We start from the raw sequence: 24,535 nt of genomic DNA, 5'->3' as shown, positions 1-24,535 counted from the left end.
AATCATCTTGATTACTTTCTTTTGTTCCCATCCAATATCTCTTTCGCCAAGAAATACTGACAACATAGCATTCAAAACACAACCAGATCCAGCCGCTTCTGTTTCTACCCTCACTTCTCTTGTCTATGAAAGGCATAACCTTCCCTTGCCAGGATTAATGTAATAGTTGCCAGCTGGACTTCCAGACTGACATGCCCCACATATGCTCTGTTTGCCAGTGACAAAATGCCACCCACTACCACTTCACTCATGCGTCCTTCTGGTGACTTCCCAAACTCCTTGTTGATTTGCTAAGCCCTTGATTATGGAGCCTCTGGCTATTTCCTTGGCTGTTCTCACATTCTTCATATACTGCATTTAAAGCTTCTCGAACAAGCCCAGAACTTCCCATCTCAGGGGCATCCTGTCTTCTGCAGTATCTGTGGCATCGCACAGAAAGCGTTGTACTTCTCTACCCTACTCCATGCATAAAAGTGAGATTATTCGTCTTTTGTTGACTACTCATTTTCTGCTAAGCATTTAACATATATAATCTCAATCATAACAATGTCATAAAATAGGTATTCATCCAGTTTGTTTCTAAAATTTAATTTTATTTACCTACTGAATTTTATTTCTTTGTGTATGTGCATTTGTATGGTGTGTGTGTGTGTATGTGTGTGTGTGTGTGTGTGCTTGTATACACCAGAAGAAAATGACCGGTGTTGTCCATCTAGAGCTCCTTGCCCTAAACCCTGGTGACAGTGTCTCTCACAAACCAGAAGCTCTCAATTTTCAGCTAGGCTGGCTAGCCAGCAAGCTCTAGGAAGCCACTGGGGTCTGTTTATCTCTGCTCCCCAGCACTGAGTTTAGTAGCATGTCTACCATGCCCAGCTTTTACATGGGTGCTGGGAATTTAAACTCAGACCCTCAGGCTGGCACAGAGTACTCCTCCCCACTGACCAACATCCTCAGCCCGTTCTTTTAAGAGCAGAGGAAAAATGAGGTCCAAACACTTTTATTTGCTCAAAATCAGGCAACCAATAGATGACAAGGTTTTTAAATGTGCGTTCCTTGCACGATTGACTAAGGTTTATTCTATACTTAGCTAGATACACATATATGGAACAGGACAATTTAAATGTCAAGTCCAACTCTGAAATAGATAACCCATTCCCAATATGGACCCTTCAACTCCTTTTCCTCCCCCATCTTCCAATCCTACCCAACCCCACAAAATCCACGCTTACAGAACTCCAGTCTAGAGCCTTCCACTGTCCACAGGGTGTCACAGAACACTCTTCCTTGGCTACTGGTTTAGGCAAGGTAGCACAGGCACTCTCCTCAGCCACAGAACCGTCCTCGTCCCGACAACTGACGTATCTCATCCGGGTACCTTTCCCACAAGTGGCTGAGCACTGGGTGTTGGAGTGAAAACACACAGACATGTCATTTGAAATGGCTGCTTAGTGTCCTTCACTTAGCCCAGTTTCTTATCAGTTCGTAGCTCTCTTTCTAGTCATGCCAGAGAATAGTTGTCTCCTCTGAACACCTCCCCACTTTTCTCCCCGTCTGTTTCTTACTGGAGTCCAAGACCCAAATCGCCACTGGGTTCTGGGCACACTGTGTACATTTCTCCTTGGTTCCGGGCCCAATAGGAGAGGGTGACAGGATGGTAATTCACAGTCCTAGACGTGAAAGGAGAAAACATTTACCTTCAAGGCAACACGCGTGTATAAATGTGCAGTCATGGTAAGAAAGAGTATTGTACCAAGAAATCTAAGAACTCTTATTTCTGCCTGTTTCTACAAGTCTCCCGAACCCTCTTAGCCCCAGTCTCTTCAATCGCAAGGAGGGATACAATTTGAATCATTTTCTGGATGCCTTAACACAGGGCAGGGGCTACTTAGTCGTTAAAGCCGTGTTTATTCACCTGCTCCTAGGAAAAGAGAGGGAACATTGTGAAGCACTGCGCATGTCTGGAAAGAGCAGGATAGCGTTTAAAAATTATTAACTGTTAATGTTTAAAAATTCTCAAGGCTAAATTGTGTTCTCACGTTTCAGGTAGTTTCCTAATCAAAACCTGCTAATCATGAACTTGTTTTCCCAGGGCACCTAAAGATAACACCCAGGGTCCTGAAGGTCAGCCTTAGATATAAAAGGAATTTTCTTCAGGCCAATGGCTGGAATTCACATAATGCCCCTCAGTCACTCCGAGAGACTTGTGGTGAACTCAGTGGTGTGTGGATGGATACAAGTCTCTTATTTACAGAGTGGAGAACCAAAGAGCACACCTGTTTATAATCACTCCCAGCCGCCTTGATTCCAGACAGTTTTCAAAGGCCCAAGAGCCTGCTGACCTGGAGCAAAAGCCTTGTGGGCTGGGACTGAAGGTCACTGATGTTTCCTTGCCTTAAACCTTTACATATGGCAGAGCTATTCTGCTACTGGCTCCACGCCTGGCCTTTCCCTTTGCCAGTGCTCCAAAGAGAGTCCAGGGGACTTTTCCAAAAAGCAAATAACTTATCCATAGGCATCACGGGAGCCTATGGACAAAGGAACACTCTAGAATGAGAGTGAGAAATCCTGGTTTGAATCTTTAAGGAAATTGCTAAGTTGGCACTTGATGTAGGGACTAACATTTTCTTGGGACTAAGGACCATGTGATGTGTGTGTACCTGTGAGCATGTGGAGGGGCCAGAGGGTATTTACTGGCTGTTTTCCTTAATCACTCCGTACCTTCATTTTAGAGACAGGATCTCTTATACAATGCGCAGCTCACTGGCTGGCTTTGCTTGCTGGCCCGTGAGTTCCAGGGATATACCTGTCTCTGCGTCCTGCCTCAAGGGTACACACACACATCAGATACACACCACCATGCCCAGCTTATACAGGGTACTGAAGAACTGAACTCAAGTTCTCATGATGGTGCAAGAATCTTCTCAACTGAGCCAATTCCTTGCCCCCACCTCCATGTCATTTTGAACATTTAGAAAAATTATAAAAACAAAGTTTAAACCAGGTGGTGGTGGCGCACACCTTTAATCCCAGCACTCGGGTGGCAGAGGCAGGCGGATCTCTGTGAGTTCGAGGCCAGCCTGGTCTATGAAACATGTTCCAGGATAGCCATATCTGTTACACAGAGAAACTCTGACTTGAAAAAACCCAAAACAAACAAACAAACAAACAAACATAAAAAGAAAAAAAAGAAGAAAAAACCCCCAAAGTTCATACAGGTACAGCTTTTGTTAGGGTAGTTGATCGGCAACAATAAGATGATCACCACCACCATATTCACCCTTTGTGTGTCTTTAATCCATAGATGACACTTGGTGAAATGCACCCAGCTGAGGGTGCCCACACAGCGGGAGCTGATTGGCTGTACAAGGCCTTTCTCAGAACATGAGTTCCAAGTACAGTCTTGGCTAAAATCTGCTTTCATAGTTATCAAATCTGATATGAAAATTCAAATCTTCTCTCATCATAAATAATACCAAAATCAAGGCAGGTATATAACAGTGAACTTGTGAGGCAGCACACTCTCAGGAGGAGAAGAGCTCATGCACATGTGTGTGCATGTGTACGTGTGTGTGTGTGTGTGTGTGTGCATTTGCTTATCCACACAGACATTACATACAGATAATTGTATCTGTGTGAGTGTTTAGAAATTTTACTGAGTTAAATGATGTATAGCAAAAATTTTACAAATGACATTAAAATTTACAATGATCTCAAATTTCATTTAGCCACTTGATGCAAATATAAACGGCTCTTATTGATTTTTTTTTTTGCTCAACTTTTGAACCTATTGCCAAAGGATGACTATAATGGCTGAAAAATGTAGTTGAAAAGTGTGTTTCTGAATTATAACGGTTGGGTGTTTAGGAGGAAGGAGAAGTGTAGATGTTTCTTCCAACCTGACTCACCAACTGCAACCTTGGAAAATCTCTTTGAGGTAATGGTGGGGGTGCAGCTGAGTGGGCAGAGTCCATGCTAGCATGCCCAAAAGCTTTGGTTCAACATGCAGGACTGCTTAAACTAGGGCAACACATGTCTGGAATCTCATAGCTCAGGAGGTAGATTACAAGTGGATCAGAAGATGAAGATTGTCCTTGGCTACAAAGAATGAAGCCAGGCTGGGCTGCCTGAGACCCGACAGAAGAAAAATTCTTTGCAGAACCAGATAATAATCTTCAAATATTCACTTTTGGGTGTTATTTGTAGTGAAACAACTTCAGATTATTAAAGTTTCCCCGTCACTTTCTTAGGGTGGTAACAGCTGACAAGCAGGAAATGAAGCTGTAATTATAGCTCCTGCTGGTATCTGTGTGGCATGCTCTCTCACCAGGCCAGTCTCCAAGCCCTGCACTTGTCCTTGATACAGTACTAAGGAGACAGTTCTAGCAGCACACCACAGACACATACAGATGTTAGTGACCCTGTGAGCACAGGTGACTGCTACATCTAGTAAAATTCTGAGTGGGGACTTTTGAGGGTTTATCAGCTCTCCTCCTCTCCAGAGTTTCCCAGTTTTATGAGAAGTTATATGCAGCCTCCAGCTCACGAGGCTTCTCTGAAGTGCTGTTGGGTCTTGGGAGCTGCTCCAAACTAGCTTGAACTGAACACAGTTCTTGCAATTAATTGTGTCTGACCTACTGGAGTCTTCAAATAAATAATGTAAGATATTCAAGTACAAGGCAAGACTGACTAATATTTGCTAGCCAATAAGAATGAAACTCTAATGTATAGAAACTTAAACAAACCAAAAGATAAAACCAGAAAAAAAAAGTTAGATTCTAAGCTGGGCAGTGGTGGCACATGCCTTTAATATCATCACTCGGGAGGCAGAGGCAGGCGGATCTCTGTGAGTTTGTGGCTATCCTGGTCTACAGAGCAAGTTCCAGGATAGGCCCCAAAGCCACGAGAGACCCTGTCTCCCCAACCCCCCCAAAAGTTAGATTATAAATGTAGAAAATAAGTAACTTCTAGTTAATTTAACACCCAAGTGCTCTATGTATGGATCCCTCTATGAAAATGTTTCACTTTTGTCTGAACCAGTGCGACATTTTGGCCCTTTCCTGCCCAAAGTCAATCACTGGGCTGAGATGGGAGACTCACCTGGGTATCGGTCGGCCTCGTTGCTGCATTGCAGGCATTGTCGTCCACCACTGACATGTAAGGCCCAATGACACACTTCACTGCCCTCAGTTGGTAGCCCTGTCCACAAGTGACACTGCACTGGGGGAATGAAACGAGACAGAAATGTAAAACCTTTTCTTTCATGTCCTCGCCCCATGATATTCTGTAAGAGAAAAGCCCTTCTACCAGAGTGAACCGAGGGATGACACCCAGAGGTTAGGTAAAACTATGCAGTCCTATTTCCTACAGTTTACACTGGTCCATCATTATAACGGTATTTACAATGATCTCTGTCTGCTAATGGAATTACACTGGTAAAGGCACAACTCCTTGACCATGAGAGCCAGGAGGGAGAGGAGAATATCCATAATTGTCATAGTCTTCACTCTACCCACTGGAGCATTCTGGCTAGCACAGGTGTCTGTCTTAACAAAGGTCTGTGATCTTTGATTTCTGGAAAAGAATTCTCAGGCAATAACTAAAAGCTGAATCAATGTTTCTGCATAGGACATGCTTGGCAGTCGCATTTACGAGAAAGAGATAAGATACTGGAAAGAACCTACATGTGCAACAGCCAAGAGTTAGTTAAATATATCACAGCACATGAGTAATACAGAGATCAATACGGCTGCTGCAAGGCACACTGCCAGAGTTCCAGGCCAAAGAAGGGCATGGGGGTGGGGGCACTATGGGGAAGATAGCCAAAGATGTAGAATCAGTTCCTAGACCGGAGAGCTCACTGAGCCAGCAACAAGTGCTAAAGGTGTACCATTGATGGAGCTGGAGGCGTAGTGATAGTAACTTTTAAGCCACGCAGTAAGTAGAGGAGTACCTAAGGAAGAAGCTGCCAGATTGGGTAACAAAGTAGCTCTACATTTTTGTTCTTTCAACCACTTAGTGCATTCATCTCAATGCACCTGAGGAATTGTTTCAAGACAGGCTCCCAGGGAGGCCACCCAACAAGTATTAGCACATCTAAAAGATAACATTGTAACATGCTTATCTTCTCTGACAACAACGAAATGGGGCAAAAACAGAAGCAAACCTGGAAAGTTTTGTGTGTGGAGCTGATGTGTGTTTTGTGTGTGAAACCAATGATAGATTCTTAAGCAATATGTCCGAGAAGAAATCACGGAGATATTAGAAAACACTGGAGAGAAAGATGAAAGAAATGGTAGAGAACCAGAAGACATGGAGAAAGCAGTGCTCACCAGGAAACTTATCACTGCAAATGTCTATATACATTAAGAAGAAAGACTTTAAAACAGCAGCCGAGCCTTAGCAATAGGAGCTTATCATCAAGTTGTAGAGGGTAACCGATAGCACTGGCAATAGCCTATAGTATTTGGGGCAGGTGTCTATGGGACCCTTTTGGACACTGACTCAAAAAGATGTAACCCAGTCCTGGTACTGGGGATTTCATTTGGTAGCATTTGGTGTCTAGTTGGGGTATTGTCCCCTAGTATGTGGTGACTTTTTTTAAGCTCAACACTCCAAGGCAGATCCAATCTCAGGAGTAGATTACCAACAAGAATCAGACACTATGGTTTTTAGAGGCCCTTTCCTCTCCTTCCCTTCCCTTCCCTTCCCTTCCCTTCCCTTCCCTTCCCTTTCATATTTCTTTTTTTCTTTTTTAAGGGAGTGAAAGAACACAAAGTAGGGTGAGTAGGAGACTGGGAGGATTTATGAGAAGTTGAGGGATGGGAAAGAATATGAGGAAAAATACACTGCATAAAATTCTCAAGGAATAAATTAAAAGAAATAAAAAATAACCTAACTAAGCATCTCAAGGAACAAAAGGAAGAACAAGCTAAATCCCAGAAGATAAAGAAAGTAATAAGTCCAGAATAGATTTGAACAGGTTACAGAACAAAACCAAACAACAGAGGATAGGAGGCGTACTTCAGTGGGAAAGCTCATGACTGGCATGCATGAGGTCCTAGGTTCAATTCCCGTGAGAGAGAGAGAGAGAGAGAGAGAGAGAGAGAGAGAGAGAGAGAGAGAGAGAGAAAGAGAGAGAGAGAGAGAGGAATGGAATTTTAAAAGTTCATATAAATAGGTAAAACAGAAGAAAATACCTAAAAAGACCTATGAACATATCAACCTATAAGAAGTCTTTTGGCAAAATTAAACTTTTCAGGCAAACTTACACCCACCACCAAAAGAACTCCCCCCCCCCCCAAAAAAAAACCGAGAGGACACTTCCTCAACGTGGTGAAGAGGACCTATAAGACCCTACGAGCAGCTGGGCGGTGGTGGCGCACGCCTTTAATCCCAGTACTCGGGAGGCAGAGGCAGGCGGATCTCTGTGAGTTCAAGGCCAGCCTGGTCTACAAGAGCTAGTTCCAGGACAGGCTCTAAAAAAGCTGCAGAGAAACCCTGTCTCGAAAAACCAAAAAGAAAAAAGAAAAAAAAGAAAAAAGAAAAATCAGTACCAGGGCCATATGCACAATTCACAGAGCATCATCCACAGCCTCATGCCCTTTAAAGAGTTGGATGAGACTAGGAAAAGGAATGGCACTGGGTGGAGCGTGTGAAAAATGGGAGAAGGTCCATTTTGAAGTAGTTTAGAGGTTTGTTTGTTTGCCTGATTGATTCCCTCCCTCCCCCTTCTCGGACAGAGTTTCCTGTTGTAACTCAGGCTGACCTTAACCTACTAGGATCCTCAGGGTTGACCCTGAACTTCGGATCCTCCTACCTCCACCTCTTTGATTACTGAAATGATAGGAATGCGGCACTGTTTACAGTGTCTGCAGTGCTAGGGATGGACTCCAGGACTTTGTGCAAGGCAAGCACTCTACCTGTGCAGCCACAGCCCCAGCTCCAATGGGGTGAATTATCATCTCTTGAAAGGGACAAGCAGTTTGGCTAGGCCTTCCTCTAAAGAAGATATTCAAACGGTGACAAACCCATGACAAATTGCTCAACATCTTTTTCTAGTAGAGGAATATAACTAGAAGCCATAGTGAGACAGCACTTTTCACTCAGGAGGCGGGCTACAATTTCAAAAATGGGAAATAGAAACCGTTGACAATGACGTGGAGAAATTGTATATTGCTTATATATTGCTGGGAGGGATGGAAAATGGTACAGCCTCCATAGAAAGCCACTTGGAAGTTAAAAACCTAGACAAATAATTACTATAGGAACCAATAATTACATCGCTGGGTAATAGCGATGCCAAATAAGTGGCATTAGGTATGAAAATAAATACTTGTTCATTTATGCCAACAAAATTCATAGTAGCCTAAATGTGAAAAGAACCCAAATATCTATCTTGGATGCTCATTCACACAGTGGAATATCATTCAGAAATTAAGAGAAAGGAGTGCTGGTTCATGCTACTGTGCGGATGGGTGCCAAAAGAATGATGTAGTGTGAATGATGCTGGCCCCAGAGGCCACGTGTTAGACACAGCCGCCCCTTTTATGAACAGTCCAGCATATGTAAATCCACAGACCCAGAATGCAAATGGACAGTTGCCAGAGGTTAGGGAAGCAGGAGATGGGAAATAGCTGCTGAATGTATATGGGGTTTCTTTTGGGGTGCTGGAAACAGTTTGACAGTAACACTGAGATCATAAAACATGAATATACTGAATACCACTGAATTGTTCCCTTTAAGACAGTTCATTGTATGTCCTGCATGTTTTTCTTCAACCAAAAATATAGGTGGAATACAATTCCAGGTTTAAAAATATATTTAAAGAAACCAAATAAACGACAACAGCAACAAAAGTGCTGTGCATTCTTCACTTCGGCAGTGAGTTTGCTTTTCTCTTTGCTTTCACATATTTTGGAAATTTTTTTCATGTGAACATTTATGACTCTTTTAATAACATCTTAAAAACTGTTTGCCTAAGTTGCATGCCTGGTTAAAGAAAGACCAAATCTCTTGTAAGAGACGGGAGAAGGATGGCCTTGTGGGTCAGTTGTAGGAGATGTGACAGTCCTATCTTGACATTGATCTCAACGTGTGCTAACACCTTTTCAATAATCAAGAAACTCTATAGATTTGGACAAACAGGAAGCACCATTAGAAAGGAGAAAGGGGCTCTTCTTGTTTGTTCAGAATATTCTAGCAGAAAAGTGTTAGTATGGGGGTCAGAAAATGGCTCAGAGGGTAGAGGTACTTGCCTTTAACAGTAAGACCTGAGTTGGGTTCTTGGTGTGGAACCATCTGTGTAAGCTGTCCCCTAACTTTCACAAGTACAGCATGGCACACACACATGCACACACCCTCTTTAACACCCACAATGCACACTACCTGTTAATCAGTAAGAATGAGGAAGCCCCAGATGGGCTTGTAAAGCTGCCTGCTTATTGCATGCAAGTTTGGAAATGGAGACAGAGGCTGAAGAACAGGAGTGACCGTGGCTGGTCAGGGTGGAGGAGCCATTCTTCAACAGATTGCATAAGTGACAGCAGACAGCTGTTCACTTCTTCAGGGAACTTGGAGTGCCGCTTAAATCGTACACAGCACTCTCTTGCTTCTATATTAGGAAAGACTGGATTCCAAGAGCAAACTGGGCCCAGGGGACATGCCCTCTCTCCTTTTGAAATGGTAGAAGGCTAAGGCAGTGGAACCTATTACACTCGAGACAACTGAGAAAAGATTCTCGACCTGATGATTATGATTCCGGACCCCTTTGATCTAACCAACTACGTCTGAAGAATCTCACTTATTTATGAGAGTGGAGTTTTGGATCCCTTATGTTGGCAGCCGAAATATCCGTTCCAAAGCCCAGCCCAGACTCTCTGCTCCAAATCAGCTGGCAGACAGGATCACATCCCACAGAGGATTGCTTCTGCCAGATGCCACGTCTGTAGTGAATTTGTTTAAATGCTTGTGTGCTGTTTAGGGCAAGGTGAAAACCTGCATGTGGGGTTGTAACCAGAGTAATCAGCTCCAGCAGGGCAAGGTAACCCTGGCTGAACTGCAGGGCTGCAGGCCACTGAGTCCCCTGCGCTGGACCCAGAGCCACAGAGGTTCAGGGCAATCCGAGCTACACAGAGCCTGGTGGTGAAACCCCACCCCTGGAATGCCCCTCTTCAGATAAGCAGGAAAGAATGCAGTTAAGAATCTTATCATTCAAAATACCTGTCCCCAGGGACCTGCCTGCCAGGCTGCACACTCTGGCTGCTGACAGGTCTGCCTGGACTCTGGCTTGACCTCAGGGTCACACATTCTATCACTTAATCGATCTTCGCCGAACTGACACCAGACCTGGCGGTGCTTCTGTCCTTTTCCACAGGTGACCAAGCACTGGAATGAAAAGCAGAGGCCGTCAGGGTTGTTTCTGATCAACGCGCTGGGGCCCTTGGGGGCTGGTGGCTAATGAGAACAGGTGGCCCTTTCTCATACACGGCCCCTCTCCGCTGCTGGGCAGCAATGAGCAAACACAGCCAGCTCTCTCCCTGCACCTTAATCACTTTCTCTTTCTTCTCTCCCCTTTCCTTCTTTTTATCCTGGCAGTGCCTCCCAGAGCCCAGGCTGGCCTCCAGCTCACTCTGTGACTGAGGGAGCCTGAACATTCCGATCTGCTGGCCTCTCCTGCCCACCCCTGCCATTGTAGGCATGCCCACTAACGCTGGTTTATGGGCTGCAGGGATCCAACCCAGAGCTTTGTGCATATGAGACGAATGCTCTGCCAACGGAGTTGCTCGTCAGCCCCTTTCTTTCTGGATTCTTCCTTGACTTCATCCTGACTTTTTCATGCATATACATACATACATACATACATACACACACACACACACACACACATACACACACACACACATATATATATGTATGTATGTATGTATTCCATGACGCTTCACCCGTGTCTGCTCCCGCTAGCTGCTCCCATTCCTCCAACCTTTTTCCCGCCTCCTTTTCCTCGTTCCCTCCTGCATCACTCTCGTGCTCCCTTTATACTTAAGACCTTATGCCCAGATTCGAACACAGAACCTCAGCAGAGTGCCATGCTCTGAGGAACCATAGTCAGGATTTTCCAGCCGAGAGGTGCAGTGTGAAGAATGAAAAGCTCAATCAACTCATACACCTCTATAACCCAGTCACAATGGCTCTGCGACTCAGTATTTCCATATGTAAAATGGGCATAACAATAATTATGACTCAGAGAAACTAAAGCGTCTAACACATGCAATGTACATGTATGACATTCTCAAGAAAGAAAAATTGTTAAATATAATCATCATTATCATTTGTGCTCATTTTGGAAAAAAAAATTAAAAACCGTGGAAGGAGCATACAAGACAAAGCTAAAATAATTGAAAGTATGTTAAACTCTTTACTCTTTCCTTTCCAGTCTTTTTATCCAAGGGTCTTGCGTGGGAACTGGGTGCTGGAACAATCAAGCTGTATATTCAGTGTGATTCAAACTCCGGTGCTGCTAAGACTAGCTACAAAAGTTTCCTTTCCTTTCCTTTTCTTTCCTTTCCTTTCCTTTTCTTTCCTTTCCTTTCCTTTTTATTTTATTTTCGAAAATGGTCTAATGTAGCTCAGGCTAACGAAGCCTTAATTTTATTACATTACACACAGCCAAGGGTGGTACTGAACTCCTGATCTCTCATGGGTAGGATTACAGACATGTCTACCATGCCTGGCTGTTACTTCATCTATAATTTTACTTGAACTAATATTAACTATCTAAGTAAAACAAAAAATCAAGAATTTAGCCCACTGCCTACTGGGAAAGCACTAGATTTGTTGATAATTTGTCTCAAAAGCAGACACTGGTGGAGACACACAGTTCTGCTTCACCATTCCAGGAGCTTGAAGGGTTTTCTTTGCAGGCTTGACATCTGAAATAAACTCACATGGGGGAGGGGAAGGGCATGCAGACAGGAGCTGTGGTTGTGGCTACTTCGCTCCTGACTTGGCCAGTTAATAAGAGGCACCTATTCCTCAACTCCTTGCATCCCCTGATGGATGGAGGTGGAGCTAGGCTCCGTCTTGCTGAGACCCTCACTGGGCTGTGACAATGCTAGGATACAGTAATAGTGAGGATACTGCATCCAAAGACGGGATACAGACATAAACGGGATTGACTACCATGGGCTTCATCATGCAAGGAAAGAGAAGCATCATTCTGGACACTCAGCCTGGCCTTCTCTTTCTGGCAAGTGCTCCCACATGCCCGGATGTGTAACTCAGGTGAGCTGTTCACTGCTCTCTAACTCTCGTATTTCAAAGACAAGGAAGATGGAAACCCTCCTTGTTGGACTCGTGTCTAAACTATTTTAGCCTCACACTTAATTAATTTTCAACTGACACAAAAATGGGGAGGGGAAGGGTCATTACTTCAAACTCAGCAGCAGCAGCAGCAGCCACTGGCTGCAAGAGTCAGGCAAAGCACAAGTGACTCTGAAGTCCCTGGGGGACCGAAGGATTTCAATCATGAAGTAAATGAAGAATCATTGCTTCCCCAGGGGAGAAGGAAGACAGATTCAGCAGTCTACATCCTCACTGGACCCTGGGAGATCATTTGAGTTGACCTAGGGACCAGCATTGCCCTCCTCACCTCTGACCAGTCCCCTGATTTCCAATGGGGACAAGAGAACTCATTGCATCTCTGTACGACAACTTTTTCCTGATGTGTGCACTTGCTATCATCCAGGACATCGTTTTGGGTGTTGACGCAAATAGCTCTTCTTCTCTGGGTACCACCATCACAGCTTTTAGAACACTAGGAGCATAAAAAACAAAGAAATTGGGCGTTCCTGAGTGACTTATAAAATATGCTTAAAATCATGGCTACACTGTTTCTTTCAGCCCTTAAGAAATGCGTGCCCTACCATAGCCGATTCTAGTTTTTATGTGGGAGATTCTTTTTCAATGTTCATTATGAGGTTTATCCTGAAGTCAATATTATCTCACTGGCAAATTGAGACTAAAAATGGGCTATAAAAATGGTTGGCTGATTAGCTTTACCATTAACAATTTTCTGGATGTTATGCCTGAGTCAGACATTGCAATTTAACCTTGCGATTCTTTCTTGCAAAGCTTGACTTGGCCAGGCATTATAAATCAATCACAGCTCTCTTTTCCATCGAGTTTCAATGGGTTTCTTAACACAATCCCAGAAGGAGCCACCATCAACTCATTGAATTTAGTATCCAAGACTCTCTCAGAGCAAGAATCAACTTACTTCTGTCCAAGCCGAATAGCGCCAGCCACCTGTGTTACATTCTCCTGAGCATTTTTCCTGGTTGCTTGGTTTGGGTTGACTGCTACAAAAACTGTCATCAACCTTCTCAAACTTCCCATCAACCCTGCTGTACTTGGCACAGTAGATGTCTAAAGTGCGGTAACCCAAACCACACTGGGCGCTGCATTCGCTCCTGCTGGCAATGTGCCACCTAAGCAGAAATAACAGCAGAAGACCAACAATGCATTACACTTATGTGTCACATCCAACTAGCGGGAAAGGTGAGTTCTTTCTTTCTTCATTCAGATATGATGAAAACCCAAAGCCACAGCCAGTTAAAAATCCAATTTCAAGCCAAGGTATCCACGTATTTTTCACAGCTGCCAATGCACATGGAAGTCACAGAATTATAGCCAGAAATGCTATCTCTGTGAAGAACCTGTCTGGTATAGTCTGTCTGAAATTCAAGCAGCAGAAAGAAAAAAAAGTGGGGGGGACTCAGCATAGCAAAAAAAAAAGGCAATTTTTGTATTTAAGAAGTCCAGGCAAGCATCTCATTTGGCTCCTTAGGCCTGCTCTTGGAAAACTCACCTGCAGGGTTCCCCTGTGAATGTGTCTGTGTTTGTAAGTGCTCAGTGACTATTCTGATAACAATGCAGGAATGAATAATATGGAGTATAATTGAAAATTTTCAAGTGCACTATACATGGTGTACATTATTATTATGCTGTGGAGTAAAGACTTAAGCTTCTTGGGTCTGACCACCGGCCCAGCTTCGGGATCAAGAAGAGACTCTGTTTCAACAGAATGAAGCAGAGAGTGATGGGCCAGGACTCATGGCCTCCTCCTCTGGCTTCTGTGAAGCAGGCACACCCCCTTGCACATGAGCGCATATACTATACACACACACTATTGAAAATTTCTTGAAGACAGCAGGCATTGTGTGTGAGTGTGTGTGTGTGTGTGTGTATGTGTGTGTTTGTATGTGTTGTGAACATGTGTGCCAGTGTATATGTGTCTGTGTGAGCGTGTGTCTGTGTAGATGTACATATGTATGGGTCCATGGGGAGGCTACTTCAGGTGTTGCTTCTCAGGTGCCCTCTATCTTGCTGTTTTAATCACATTTAGTGTGTGTGTGTGTGTGTGTGTGTGTGTGTGTGTGTGTGTGTACTAGGTCTGGCGGTCAGAGTACAAGTTGTGAGACTCAGTTCTCACCTATCATATGGGCCCCAGAGCTTAAACATGGGTCATGAAGCTTGGGGCATGTGCCCTTCCCCCCTAAACTGTCTTACTACCTTACATTATTTTCTGAGGGAGGCTCACTGAGACCTGGGACTCTCACTTTTTGCAGGCTGGTTGACCAAGAAACCCAGGGCTCCTCTATCTCCCCAGCTTTGAGGTTACAAGGCCACACCATTATACTCAACATTTTAAGTGTGGGTTCTGGAGACTGAACTCAGTTTCCCGGGCTTGCAGAGGCATCTTACAATTGGGCTGTCTCCCTAACCCTACTTCTGCACTTTTAAGTCCATCAGAATTGGCCACCTTTTAATCCCTGATATCCATAATGAAGCCTTCAGACTCACTCAGGTGCACAGTGTAGACTAAAGCCTACTCTTATTTTTATAATGCAATAGGAACAGAGTCCACAGTGCTTGAATTTAAAACATAAATTTAAAAAAAAGATAGAGTTTTCTGAGTCAGCGATCTTGAAATGTATTTGGAAATCTAGAAAAAGATCATTTCCTTTGACCCTCCAGGCAACTTTATTCTCCACTGTCAGTTCTCGACATCTGAGCACTTGGGTGGCGTGCCACTTCTCAACATCCTGACAGTTCACACGTGCACACCTGTCTAGGGGAGGAGTCGGGAAAGAGAGAGGAATACAAGCCAACAAGCTTATCAAGGAATTTCTCAGTAATGTCCGAAAGTAGGTCAGAGTTGAGCACTAGCAAATAAAGTGGGCTGTGACTTTTCCATTACGCTGAAACAGCGTCAGGGAGATTTTGTTCTAACGCGGTAAATGAGGACTTGTAAGCTGGCCCTTTATCTCATCCTGTCACAGGCTGCTGGGGCAAACTGTCACTTCCTATAGGAAGTGAGGGGAAGAAAGGGAACTCATTCAACAGAGGCATCTGGAACTTTCATCTGCACTTTGATTTTTGGCTACCTTCTCGTGGTCTCCAGCATCACTTCCCTGTGGGAAGGCTATTTACCATCTGGCAAAAGAAGGGAGGTGTCCTGACAGTTCAGGCTGCCAAAGTCACTTCCCTGGTAGCCCATAATCCCTAGGGGTCCAAGCAGAGATCCTGGAAGAATCTGCGAGAAGTTCACGGCGCTACCTTAAAAAAAGCAACAAAACTCTCAATGATATCTAATTTGCTTTATATTCTTTCTGGACAGTGATGTGTTCTTTGGCACAATGCACTCGCAGTTTATTCTACGGGCAATAAAATACTATTATCCTATTTAAGTATTAAATTTCAGGAAAGTATTTTCTAGTCAGGCACGGAGGTACGTACATGTATCTTGGTACTCAGGATCTGGAGTACTATGGACTTACAGCCTGCTTGACCTACATAGAGAGCTCCTGCCTCAGAAATCTGAGGATTGAGGATATACTTCAACGGCAGAGCCCTTGCCTAGGAGGCGGAAAGTGATGTCTATGTTCAGCCACCAACACTTGAAAAAGTAAAACAAAACCCATATTCCAATATGTTAACAAGTGAACATCAAGAAACGTGTGTTACGTGAGTGCAGGAGCAGATATGGGGGCTGGCGACGAAGCAGCTCTGAGAACTACCACGTGAAAGGAGCTCCTACACTGGAGATCTTCAGAGCTCCACAGCCATGATCAGCGAGCGTCGTGAGCCTCTATGCGAGCAGACAATGTTTTGGAGGGCCGCTCAGATACAGAGGCTGGTGAACTTCACCAGACTAGCGATCCACGAACATGCTTTGGGAGAAGCTCTTTTGGAACTCGACCAACCAATAACCATTCCCTCTCCATTCTCTCGGTGGTGCACACCGCTAATTGGCCACACTTTGGCATAAGTTTTGATTAGACATTTGGATGGTCAGATGGGCAAAGGGGACAACGTATCTTCCTTAGGCTTGGTTTGCATATCTGTATATATGCAGGCACCTTTAATTTTTTTTCCAGCAATCAGCAGAAGCCAGTAAGAGATGAGTCTGAGCACTGACTGAAAGCCGTAGTCTCTTACTGACTTTTAGGCACGAGCATACGCGTGCCTAGTTGGGTGGCTCTAAGTTAACCTTGAACTCTTTCTGCCACTTGCTCCTCACTTCCTCCCGACTCTGATCTAAAGGGAGAAAATCCCTTTGACTTCTTATCTGCAATCAGAACTGCTTTTGTCTTCCAACCCTGGCTTCCGGCTGCTGTCCTCACTTGGCCTCTGCAGAGTTTTTAAAAAAAAATGTTTTTAAAAGTAGACTCTGAATAGGGGATTTAGAATAACACATTGACCTAGCTATTGGTCAGAATAAAAAAAAAATTCAGGCCAAAGATTTATCTGCTATTATGAAAAGAATATAAATGAAAATCAGAGCACACATTATTTAATCAGTAGGCGTTGGGTATGAATGGAAGCTCCCACACTTATTACCAGAGGGAGCGTGAGTCAATCAACTTCATCTCATCAAGCTGAAGCTTCCTACAAGATGGGGCAAAACAGGATCCACCCCATAGAGGGAGTAGTAATTGGAACAAGATGGACATTTAACAACTGCGGAAGATACTCAATAAGTTAGCTATGATTATTATGACTATTGCTATCCTTGGCATTTTGTTCTCCAAGAGACTTCTATTTTTGTCCCATACTCTTAATTTTCTGCAGTGCTGACGATCAGACCAGAACCTTCTCCATGTTGCATCTTGGGCCTTTGGTTTAATGAGACAGGGTCTTACTGGGTAGCTGAGGCTGGTTTCAAACTCTCAGCCTTCCTACCAATTCTCTTGGGAGGTTTTAACTTTGTTAAATCCATGGTTGATATTTTATAATTTTTTTCTATTTTGGCAAGAGTACTAAGAACATTGGAAATAAAGGTCTTGAAGAGATTAGGAAGTCCTGCCTCTGCTTCCCTGCTGCTGGGAACCCAGACGTAAGTTGTGATGCTGAGCTTCAGCTAAGTCTCAAACACTGGCCAATGAGGAGGCAGCCCCCTTTTGATATTCTGTACAACCTGATTCTTCTGAGTTGATTCTACCTTGTCCTGCATAGACCTTTAAGATCTGTGTGAACACTGTGTTTACAGCTTCCCCTGCAGGAGAAACTGGCACCATTGCACCCCGAATTGTGGCTCGTACTGAGGTTGCTCAAAGAGAAAAGTACTTGGTTCTTGAAGTAACAGTGCAAACAGTAACGCTGCTTTGAAAAGAACACTTGGTAGGTAAACTTGGAATCGAATTATTAAAATATCATTTGTTTGTTTTTACTGTCACATTCTGTTTCTTGAAATGCTTGGTATGGACTTGTTTTCTTTGTAAAAGTAGGAGGCTTAGTGCTCTACGCAGCGACCCTTCGGTATCTGCATGTATTGTTCAGGATGTGACAAGCTCCGGTCTGATTCAGACACGTGGAGAAAAAACACATACACAGAGCCCCAGAATGTCCCAGAATGGATGGGACAGGACAGACACTGGTAGAGATGAATTCTTCATATGTGGGATATGAGTGCCATGCTACAGAATTAACAAAGTAAGAATGAAAACAGCTTTCTTCTCGAGTTGAAGCATACAGGCCCTCCTACCGGATGGACCACATCTCACCTTTGGCTACTATGAGAACCAGCGGGATCTAAAGCAACTTGCATAGCAACTCTCAGATTTAAGATCTTTACACATAAAACAATGATAAAATCTATGTTAGAGATGTGATTTGAATAATGGTCCCATGGGTTTATATATTGGAATGTCATAAGGGAGCAGCATTATTTGGGAAGGTTTAGGGAGTGTGGCCTTGGTGGAGGAAGTGTGTCCCTGGGACTTCAAAAGCTCTTGCCAGCTCCCTCACCTAAAGATGTAGCTCTTCTCCAGCACCACACCTGTCTGCCACCATGTGCACCACCACGTGCATCACCACGTGTGCCACCATGCTCCCCGCCATGATTAGCATGGACTAAGCCTCTAAAACTGTAAACAAGCTCCCAATTAAATGTTTTCCTTCTCTTTCTTTCTTTCTTTCTTTCTTTCTTTTCTTTTTATTTTTCTTTCTTTTTTTATGAGTTGCCTTGAAGGGGCCAGGGATGGGAGAAGAAGAAGAAGGGAAACTAGCTGGGATGTAAAATAGACCAAGAAATTTAATTAAAAAAAAGGAAATAATAATAAAAAAACCAGAAAGAAAAAAATGTTGCCTTGGTCACTTGGTGTCTGTTCATAGCTGCAGCACAATGACTAAGACAGTAATAGTGACTGAAAAATTAATAGGCTATTAATTGTATTAAAGGATAATAAAAACCATCCTACTAATGTGGGGCTGTTACATATAGCTCTTAAAAATAATTCTTAGCTTAGTGAGACTCTCTCTTAAAAAGTAAAGAGAAGGTGGGGGTTGACTCCAGGCCAGAACACTTGTCTAGCATGTACAGTTCTCCAAGTTTAACCCCCAGTACTCGGAAAGCAACAACAACGACGGCAAACACAACATCCACAAGAAAACCCAGACCTTAGAAAGGACTTCCTCTGCCATACTTACTTGCAGGAGATGTAGTGATGGCTGGATTCAGGGCAACCTAAAAATGTAGTCTTCCTCGGCTTGTTAACCTTGCATCTCAAGGAAGGTGTACATGAGTTCAGTGACTACTCAGTTCAACTGTTACTAGCATCCCCCCCACCCCCGCAAAGGACTCCTTAATTCTAATTTGACTCAATTGATGGATGAAACCAGGTTTATATGGACACTACCTAGGATAAAATACTGCCTAATATTTACGTTAACATCTACTTTGTAACGTCTTGCTTTTACAATGACTTTTGTCCACATTTTTTGACAAGCGGCTGAGTGACCCCGCCAGTGACAATCGCTTCAGAAAAAGTGTGATAGGGTGGAAAGAGCCTGGTTTGAAGTCAGAGCCTCAGGCTAGGATTGGAAGCCCTTTGGCCCACAGGCTACCATTGCTTGTTGACTCCTAGGACAGAACACTATTAATTCATCAGAGTACCTTTTCTCAGGCACACAAGAGGACCTTATAATGTGGCGATGTGGAATCTCCAAAACGCTTATGTATGTACTCTGCTACTTGTGAATGGAGAGACCTTAGCACATCCTCCTGCTATTCTACGCTAGTGAATGGAGAGATCTTATCTCACTATGTATCATTCTATGCTAATGAGGAGAGACCTTATCACATTCTTGTACTATTCTATGCTAATAATCTCTCTTCTGTAAGTGATCAAAGTAGTCACCAGCCTGCTGTGGAGATTACACTGTACAGCCTTCCAGCTGTTAGATATTTACATATAATACAGTCAACCTCTCAGGCAACTGCAATACTTGAGAATTCTCCAACCTCTCAATATTTCTCCCATCAGGTGCCACACCTTTCTTAAACACAGACTAGATAGTTGTATTTAGATTTGCTTCTCATTCCCTCCTTGCCTTTTACCTTAATGCATAGCGTCTTCTCTTTCCCCTCCGTGTGTGTGTTTGTGAGCGGTGTATGTGTATGGCATATGTGGACTGAAATTTTTGTGTACATACAAATTCTGCATGGTGTCTACTCTGGATGGAAGGGGAACATCATGAGGACTCTTACATAAGATTTGACTCCGTGGTAAGGTCACTAGCTCATCTTTGAGTTGTGAAGATAAAGAGAGAATGTTTTCTGACAAGTGCTATGCTATGGTAACTACATTTAATCTTTAGGTGAACAAGAGATCCAGTTATAGATCTCGGCTAAGTGGTGTTAGAACTGTCTTGAGCTTGTGTGAGGAAAACACTGGAAGGCTAGAAAAAAGTTAGCAGCTCTTGTCTCTAACTCTTTCCCCACGGAAACTCCCCTCAAGCCCTCTGGACTCTGGAAGGAAGATACAAGGAAACAGAGACTATACCTCAAGTCGCAGTCTGTGCCACACGCTTCAGTGACAGGTCCGGGCTGGGGCAGCCGGTCACATCTTTGATCAGAAACAGTGAGCTGATCAGACTCCCTGGTGCAAACAAGTTTTCGTCTCCGCTCCCCTAAGCAAAGAGTAGGAACATTATGCCAAGGAAATAACCTAATCTAAATGAGATCAAGGACTTGCCTAAGTTTTCTATAGAGGTTTTTTTCTCGGTTTTGTTGGCCATATGATTACTCTTAGACTTTTCAACAGGACAGGACAAAACCAGCTGTCCATAGACGGTGTATGTCAACAAGCTGATGTAGCCACTTTCTAATAAAACTTTATTAATAAAAAGAGGGTGGTGGCTGAATTTGATCTCGTTGCTGTAGTTTGCTGACCCCAATTTAATACAAGGAAACAAAACTAATATAAATTATGACCCGTAAAGCCACATGATGGAAAATTAAAGTGGCAGTATTGATTCTGCATGGCTTCACATATATATTTGAACTTCTGAGGAGAAAATGTAGCATGACCAGTCATGACCTGAATCCTATGAAGTTCAACTTGACAGCTAAAATAACCGGAAAGGGCCAGGTAAATGAGGTGAGAAGATGCAGATAGGAAGGTTTGCAGGTTATATATATAAACTGTTCTTTAAAAAAAAAATCAGTAAGTAAATAAAACATCCCCCTCTTCCGCCCCCCGCCCCCCCCCAAAAATCCTCAAACCCACAAAGGCGGAAACTTTTGAACAGATACCTTGGCAGGGCTTGCTGCAGGCTTGCCACGGCCCATGACTGTTCCAGTAGAATTGTTGAGGTTTGCCCTCAATTGGAATGTTGAATGAGTACCGCACATCAGGGTTGTACAGCTTTCCCACTGACAGCACCTGCAACGCGGGGAGAAACTGAAGAGAAGTCTGCGGGCCCGCAGTGCCAAGAGGAGAGAGCCCCTGGCCAGCAGCCGTGTTCTTACCTGAAGGATGAGCTCTTCCTCGATGCGGTCTGTGGAGTTAAGTCTTTCCACAACGTTGTCCGATCCACTGTACTCAATCACGGCGCTCCCCACGCGGACCTCCCTTTTGGACATTGAGACAACAAAGTCTCCATTCAGCAGGAATTCACCTTTACTGTTTGATAAAGCTGAACATGAGAAAAGAGAATTAGGCAAGGTGCTGCCACGGAGCAGCTCTGTTGAAACAAAACAAAACAAAAGCCAAACAAACAAACAAGGAACATTTGAATTGGCAGGGACCCGCAGAAGACTGGGGGCTTCTCAGCCAGACCATGAGTTCACAGTCTTGGTTCGCTGTGTGCTAGCTATGTGACCGTGGATGACCAATCCTTCTTGGTCTCAATTTCTGTATTGGGCATAAAAACACCCACCCATTATGGTGCCTATGTAAACTAAGAGAAATATAATATAGACGTCCTCATCAGCCTGAAGTTAGTTACACAACTATCCCCTCAAGTTGTCCTCTGAGCTCCATACACACAGAGACACAGGCATGTCACTTAGATTACATATATTTTTAAAATCCCAATGACACCATTTCTCTTTAGCACCAACCCACAACTCTGGCCTCATTTTAATCCTGTCTTCTAGACCTGGGACCAATTCCCACAAGTCCAGCTGCCCTGCTACAAAACTAAGAGCTTGCACGTACCGCTTATCACACCTCTCTGAGGCTGGACCACTGCATGTGTCACATGTTTGTATGTGTGAATGTACGAATGAGAAAAGTATGACTTACAAGCCACTAATTTACCAAGGCCAGATAGCTTCTAATCATGGGGACCTGTTTCCACAACTTGTGAGACACCAGAGTTGTCCAGGAGGAGAGTCAGCAAACACTGGTCGAGTAGACAAATTCACCCACTCTTTCTTTCTCTTATTTACAAATAGAACCAAGACGTGCATAGGCTATATAGCCCTCTCAAAAACTTGGCATGATCAAGAAACTGCACGAACCTTTTAGCAATGTTAAAACCATTTCCTAGCTCACCTCTGCGAACCCCAAGTCGCCAACCCTGAGTAGGGTGCTGAAAGATGATGTCAAAAAGAACGAAAGAGCGGCTAAAGCTGGCACACTGGAAGGGGACTGGAACATGTCCACCTGCATGACTGTCCCTTTGCTGGGGTGAACCTCAGAAAAACACTGCCTCACCCTTAGCTCCTGCAGTGGATGAACTACCAGCCATGTCAGATGGAGATCTTCCATGGGTAACAAAGACTACATAAGGTTGTTTCCTTGGCACCTCAGGCTGTTTCCAAAGCAGGTCACTTACCTATGTGCTGTCAACACCACCACCCAGTTCTTTCAAGTCACACACTAGCTATGAGAGGGGGAAGGAAATGCCACATGCCAGAGTTACAAATTGAGTGGCAATCTGGTTTTGTTTGAAATGCATGTTGTCTCTTCTATGTTAATCCCTAGTCTCTTCCCATTGCTTCAAGCTGCCTCATGTGCCTCTGTGGAACTGGGGGAGTGGCACCCTTCGCTGCAGGTTTCTTATCCCAGTTGTGAGGGCACAGTGAGACAAGCTCTTGAATGTTGTAAAACCCTTCTCGTGATTTGTTCCTACAGAGGGTTTGCCCACAGATTTCTGTAAAGGTATCAAGGAAATGAAACTCTGGCTTTCTCTTGCACTGCATGGATGTGTGATTTCCCGCTGCCAGAGTTAATTCCGAGCTAAGCATCCCAGAGGCAAGGAAGGCTCACAGAACTGGGTACACTTTCTCCTGAAGAGATAGAGACTCAGCAGAGGCAGTAAACACGGTTTTTACCCAACAAGAGATCCCGGTGGAAGGTGACCTTTGACAGGCAGGCTTTCTGCTTCAGTACCTGGTGAAACAAATTGTTTCCCCCAAACAAGAGACTCCTGCTCCACTTCCTGCTAATGAGATTAGGGAAAAGCTAATTTCCTGGATTGCTGTCTCTCCTGTCACACCCATGAGGTTGCTGCAGAAGGTCCGCTAGAAAAACCTTCCCCTTCAAAACACACAGGAAGAGTGTGAGACTTGACCAGTCTTTACCCAGCTATCAGGGCTAAGGAGGAAGGTTGTTTAGCCACAGAGCATCAATGACTAGACTCAGCAAGACTGGGGTGGTGGGTTGTAAAGTAGCTAACAGCACCTTGTGTCCAGCCAAGAGTAAATATGCACCGCCCCCCTCCCCACATCACTGGGTGAGTTAAATCCTCCCTAACCCTGCAAAGCACCATTGTGAAGCTCAGCCCCGAGGTCTGTTTTCACACTCAATGAGCTGTGACTTGCAGTCAATGCTTGCACGCTGCTCATTCACTTTCAGAGAGGTCATCATGGGGCAAGCAGTGACGTCCCCAAACTGCTCGTCCCTGGATGAATCTTCTTTAATTTTGTTTTTGTTCTTTAACAAGGGGATTAAGAAATGTCGAGTAAAGAAGAAAAGATCATCAGGAGATTCTGCCAGACTTCAGACACCCGGCATGTGCTGATTAAACCAAACAGAACTGAAGCCACTATCTGGAAAGAGGTTATTCTCTGAAGGAAAAGAGAAGAGAACCCTTCCTTTTCCTCTGGAACTGTAGAACAGAACAATTCATCATGGCCTTCAGCTCTCAAGAAATTAATTTACAAGGGACACTTCATGCCATGCTGTTTAACTTAATAAGGATGAACTCAGAACACACAAACTACTGCAGGCTCAAATCTATAACTAAGTACGTGGAGAAAAATGCCTGACATTCTTTGAACAGTTGTAGAATGAGAAATGTGGGGTTCCCCAAAAGAATAACTTGAAGGTGGTTAATTATCTTATTTCAATTTATGTATGCGTGTGTGCGTTTGTTTGTGTGTGTGTGTGTGTGTGTGTGTGTGTGTGTGTGTTGATGAACTTAGGGCCCAGTAAATGTTTGATTGTAAACACATGGTTCATTTTCTTGTAAAACTACCACTCAATTTAATACTTGGTGTTAAAAAAAAAAAACAGATGCAGCTGTTTAGTAATTGATTACAAGTTGGGCTTTATAGCCTTTCAAAGAAGATGAGCCTTTAACTCTGAGAGAATTGCATTTTCCATGAAGAATCAGCACTGGCTGTTCGGCAGTCCAGCAAATATTTACTCAGGCTTCTCATGTACACCTTGTATCAGGAGCTAAACAGGCAGGCAACAGCCCTGACCTTAAACCACTGGGCTTGTGTGGATGAATAAGTAACAAG

General features: G+C 43.9%; 1 protein-coding gene across 2 annotated transcripts in view; it reads right to left on the bottom strand.

Annotated features, from left to right (window-relative positions):
* Positions 1 to 24,535, bottom strand: part of Adamts9 (ADAM metallopeptidase with thrombospondin type 1 motif 9) — a 173,121-nt gene that overhangs the window by 96,222 nt on the left and 52,364 nt on the right. For both annotated transcript variants that reach the window (XM_038319790.1, XM_038319791.1), the window contains exons 17-25: positions 21,311 to 21,477; positions 21,095 to 21,224; positions 20,343 to 20,469; positions 13,274 to 13,484; positions 12,647 to 12,811; positions 10,219 to 10,383; positions 5,098 to 5,217; positions 1,563 to 1,667; positions 1,230 to 1,397 (exon numbers count right to left, since the gene is read on the bottom strand). In XM_038319790.1, the coding sequence (XP_038175718.1) occupies positions 1,230 to 1,397; positions 1,563 to 1,667; positions 5,098 to 5,217; positions 10,219 to 10,383; positions 12,647 to 12,811; positions 13,274 to 13,484; positions 20,343 to 20,469; positions 21,095 to 21,224; positions 21,311 to 21,477 (1,358 nt within the window). The remainder of the gene's footprint in view (positions 1 to 1,229; positions 1,398 to 1,562; positions 1,668 to 5,097; positions 5,218 to 10,218; positions 10,384 to 12,646; positions 12,812 to 13,273; positions 13,485 to 20,342; positions 20,470 to 21,094; positions 21,225 to 21,310; positions 21,478 to 24,535) is intronic.

Source organism: Arvicola amphibius, chromosome 2, assembly GCF_903992535.2.
Source record: "Arvicola amphibius chromosome 2, mArvAmp1.2, whole genome shotgun sequence".
In the NCBI taxonomy this organism is placed as follows: Eukaryota; Metazoa; Chordata; class Mammalia; order Rodentia; family Cricetidae; genus Arvicola; species Arvicola amphibius.
The sequence above is the reverse complement of the archived record's forward strand: the minus strand, read 5'-3'. Positions and strand labels throughout refer to the sequence as shown.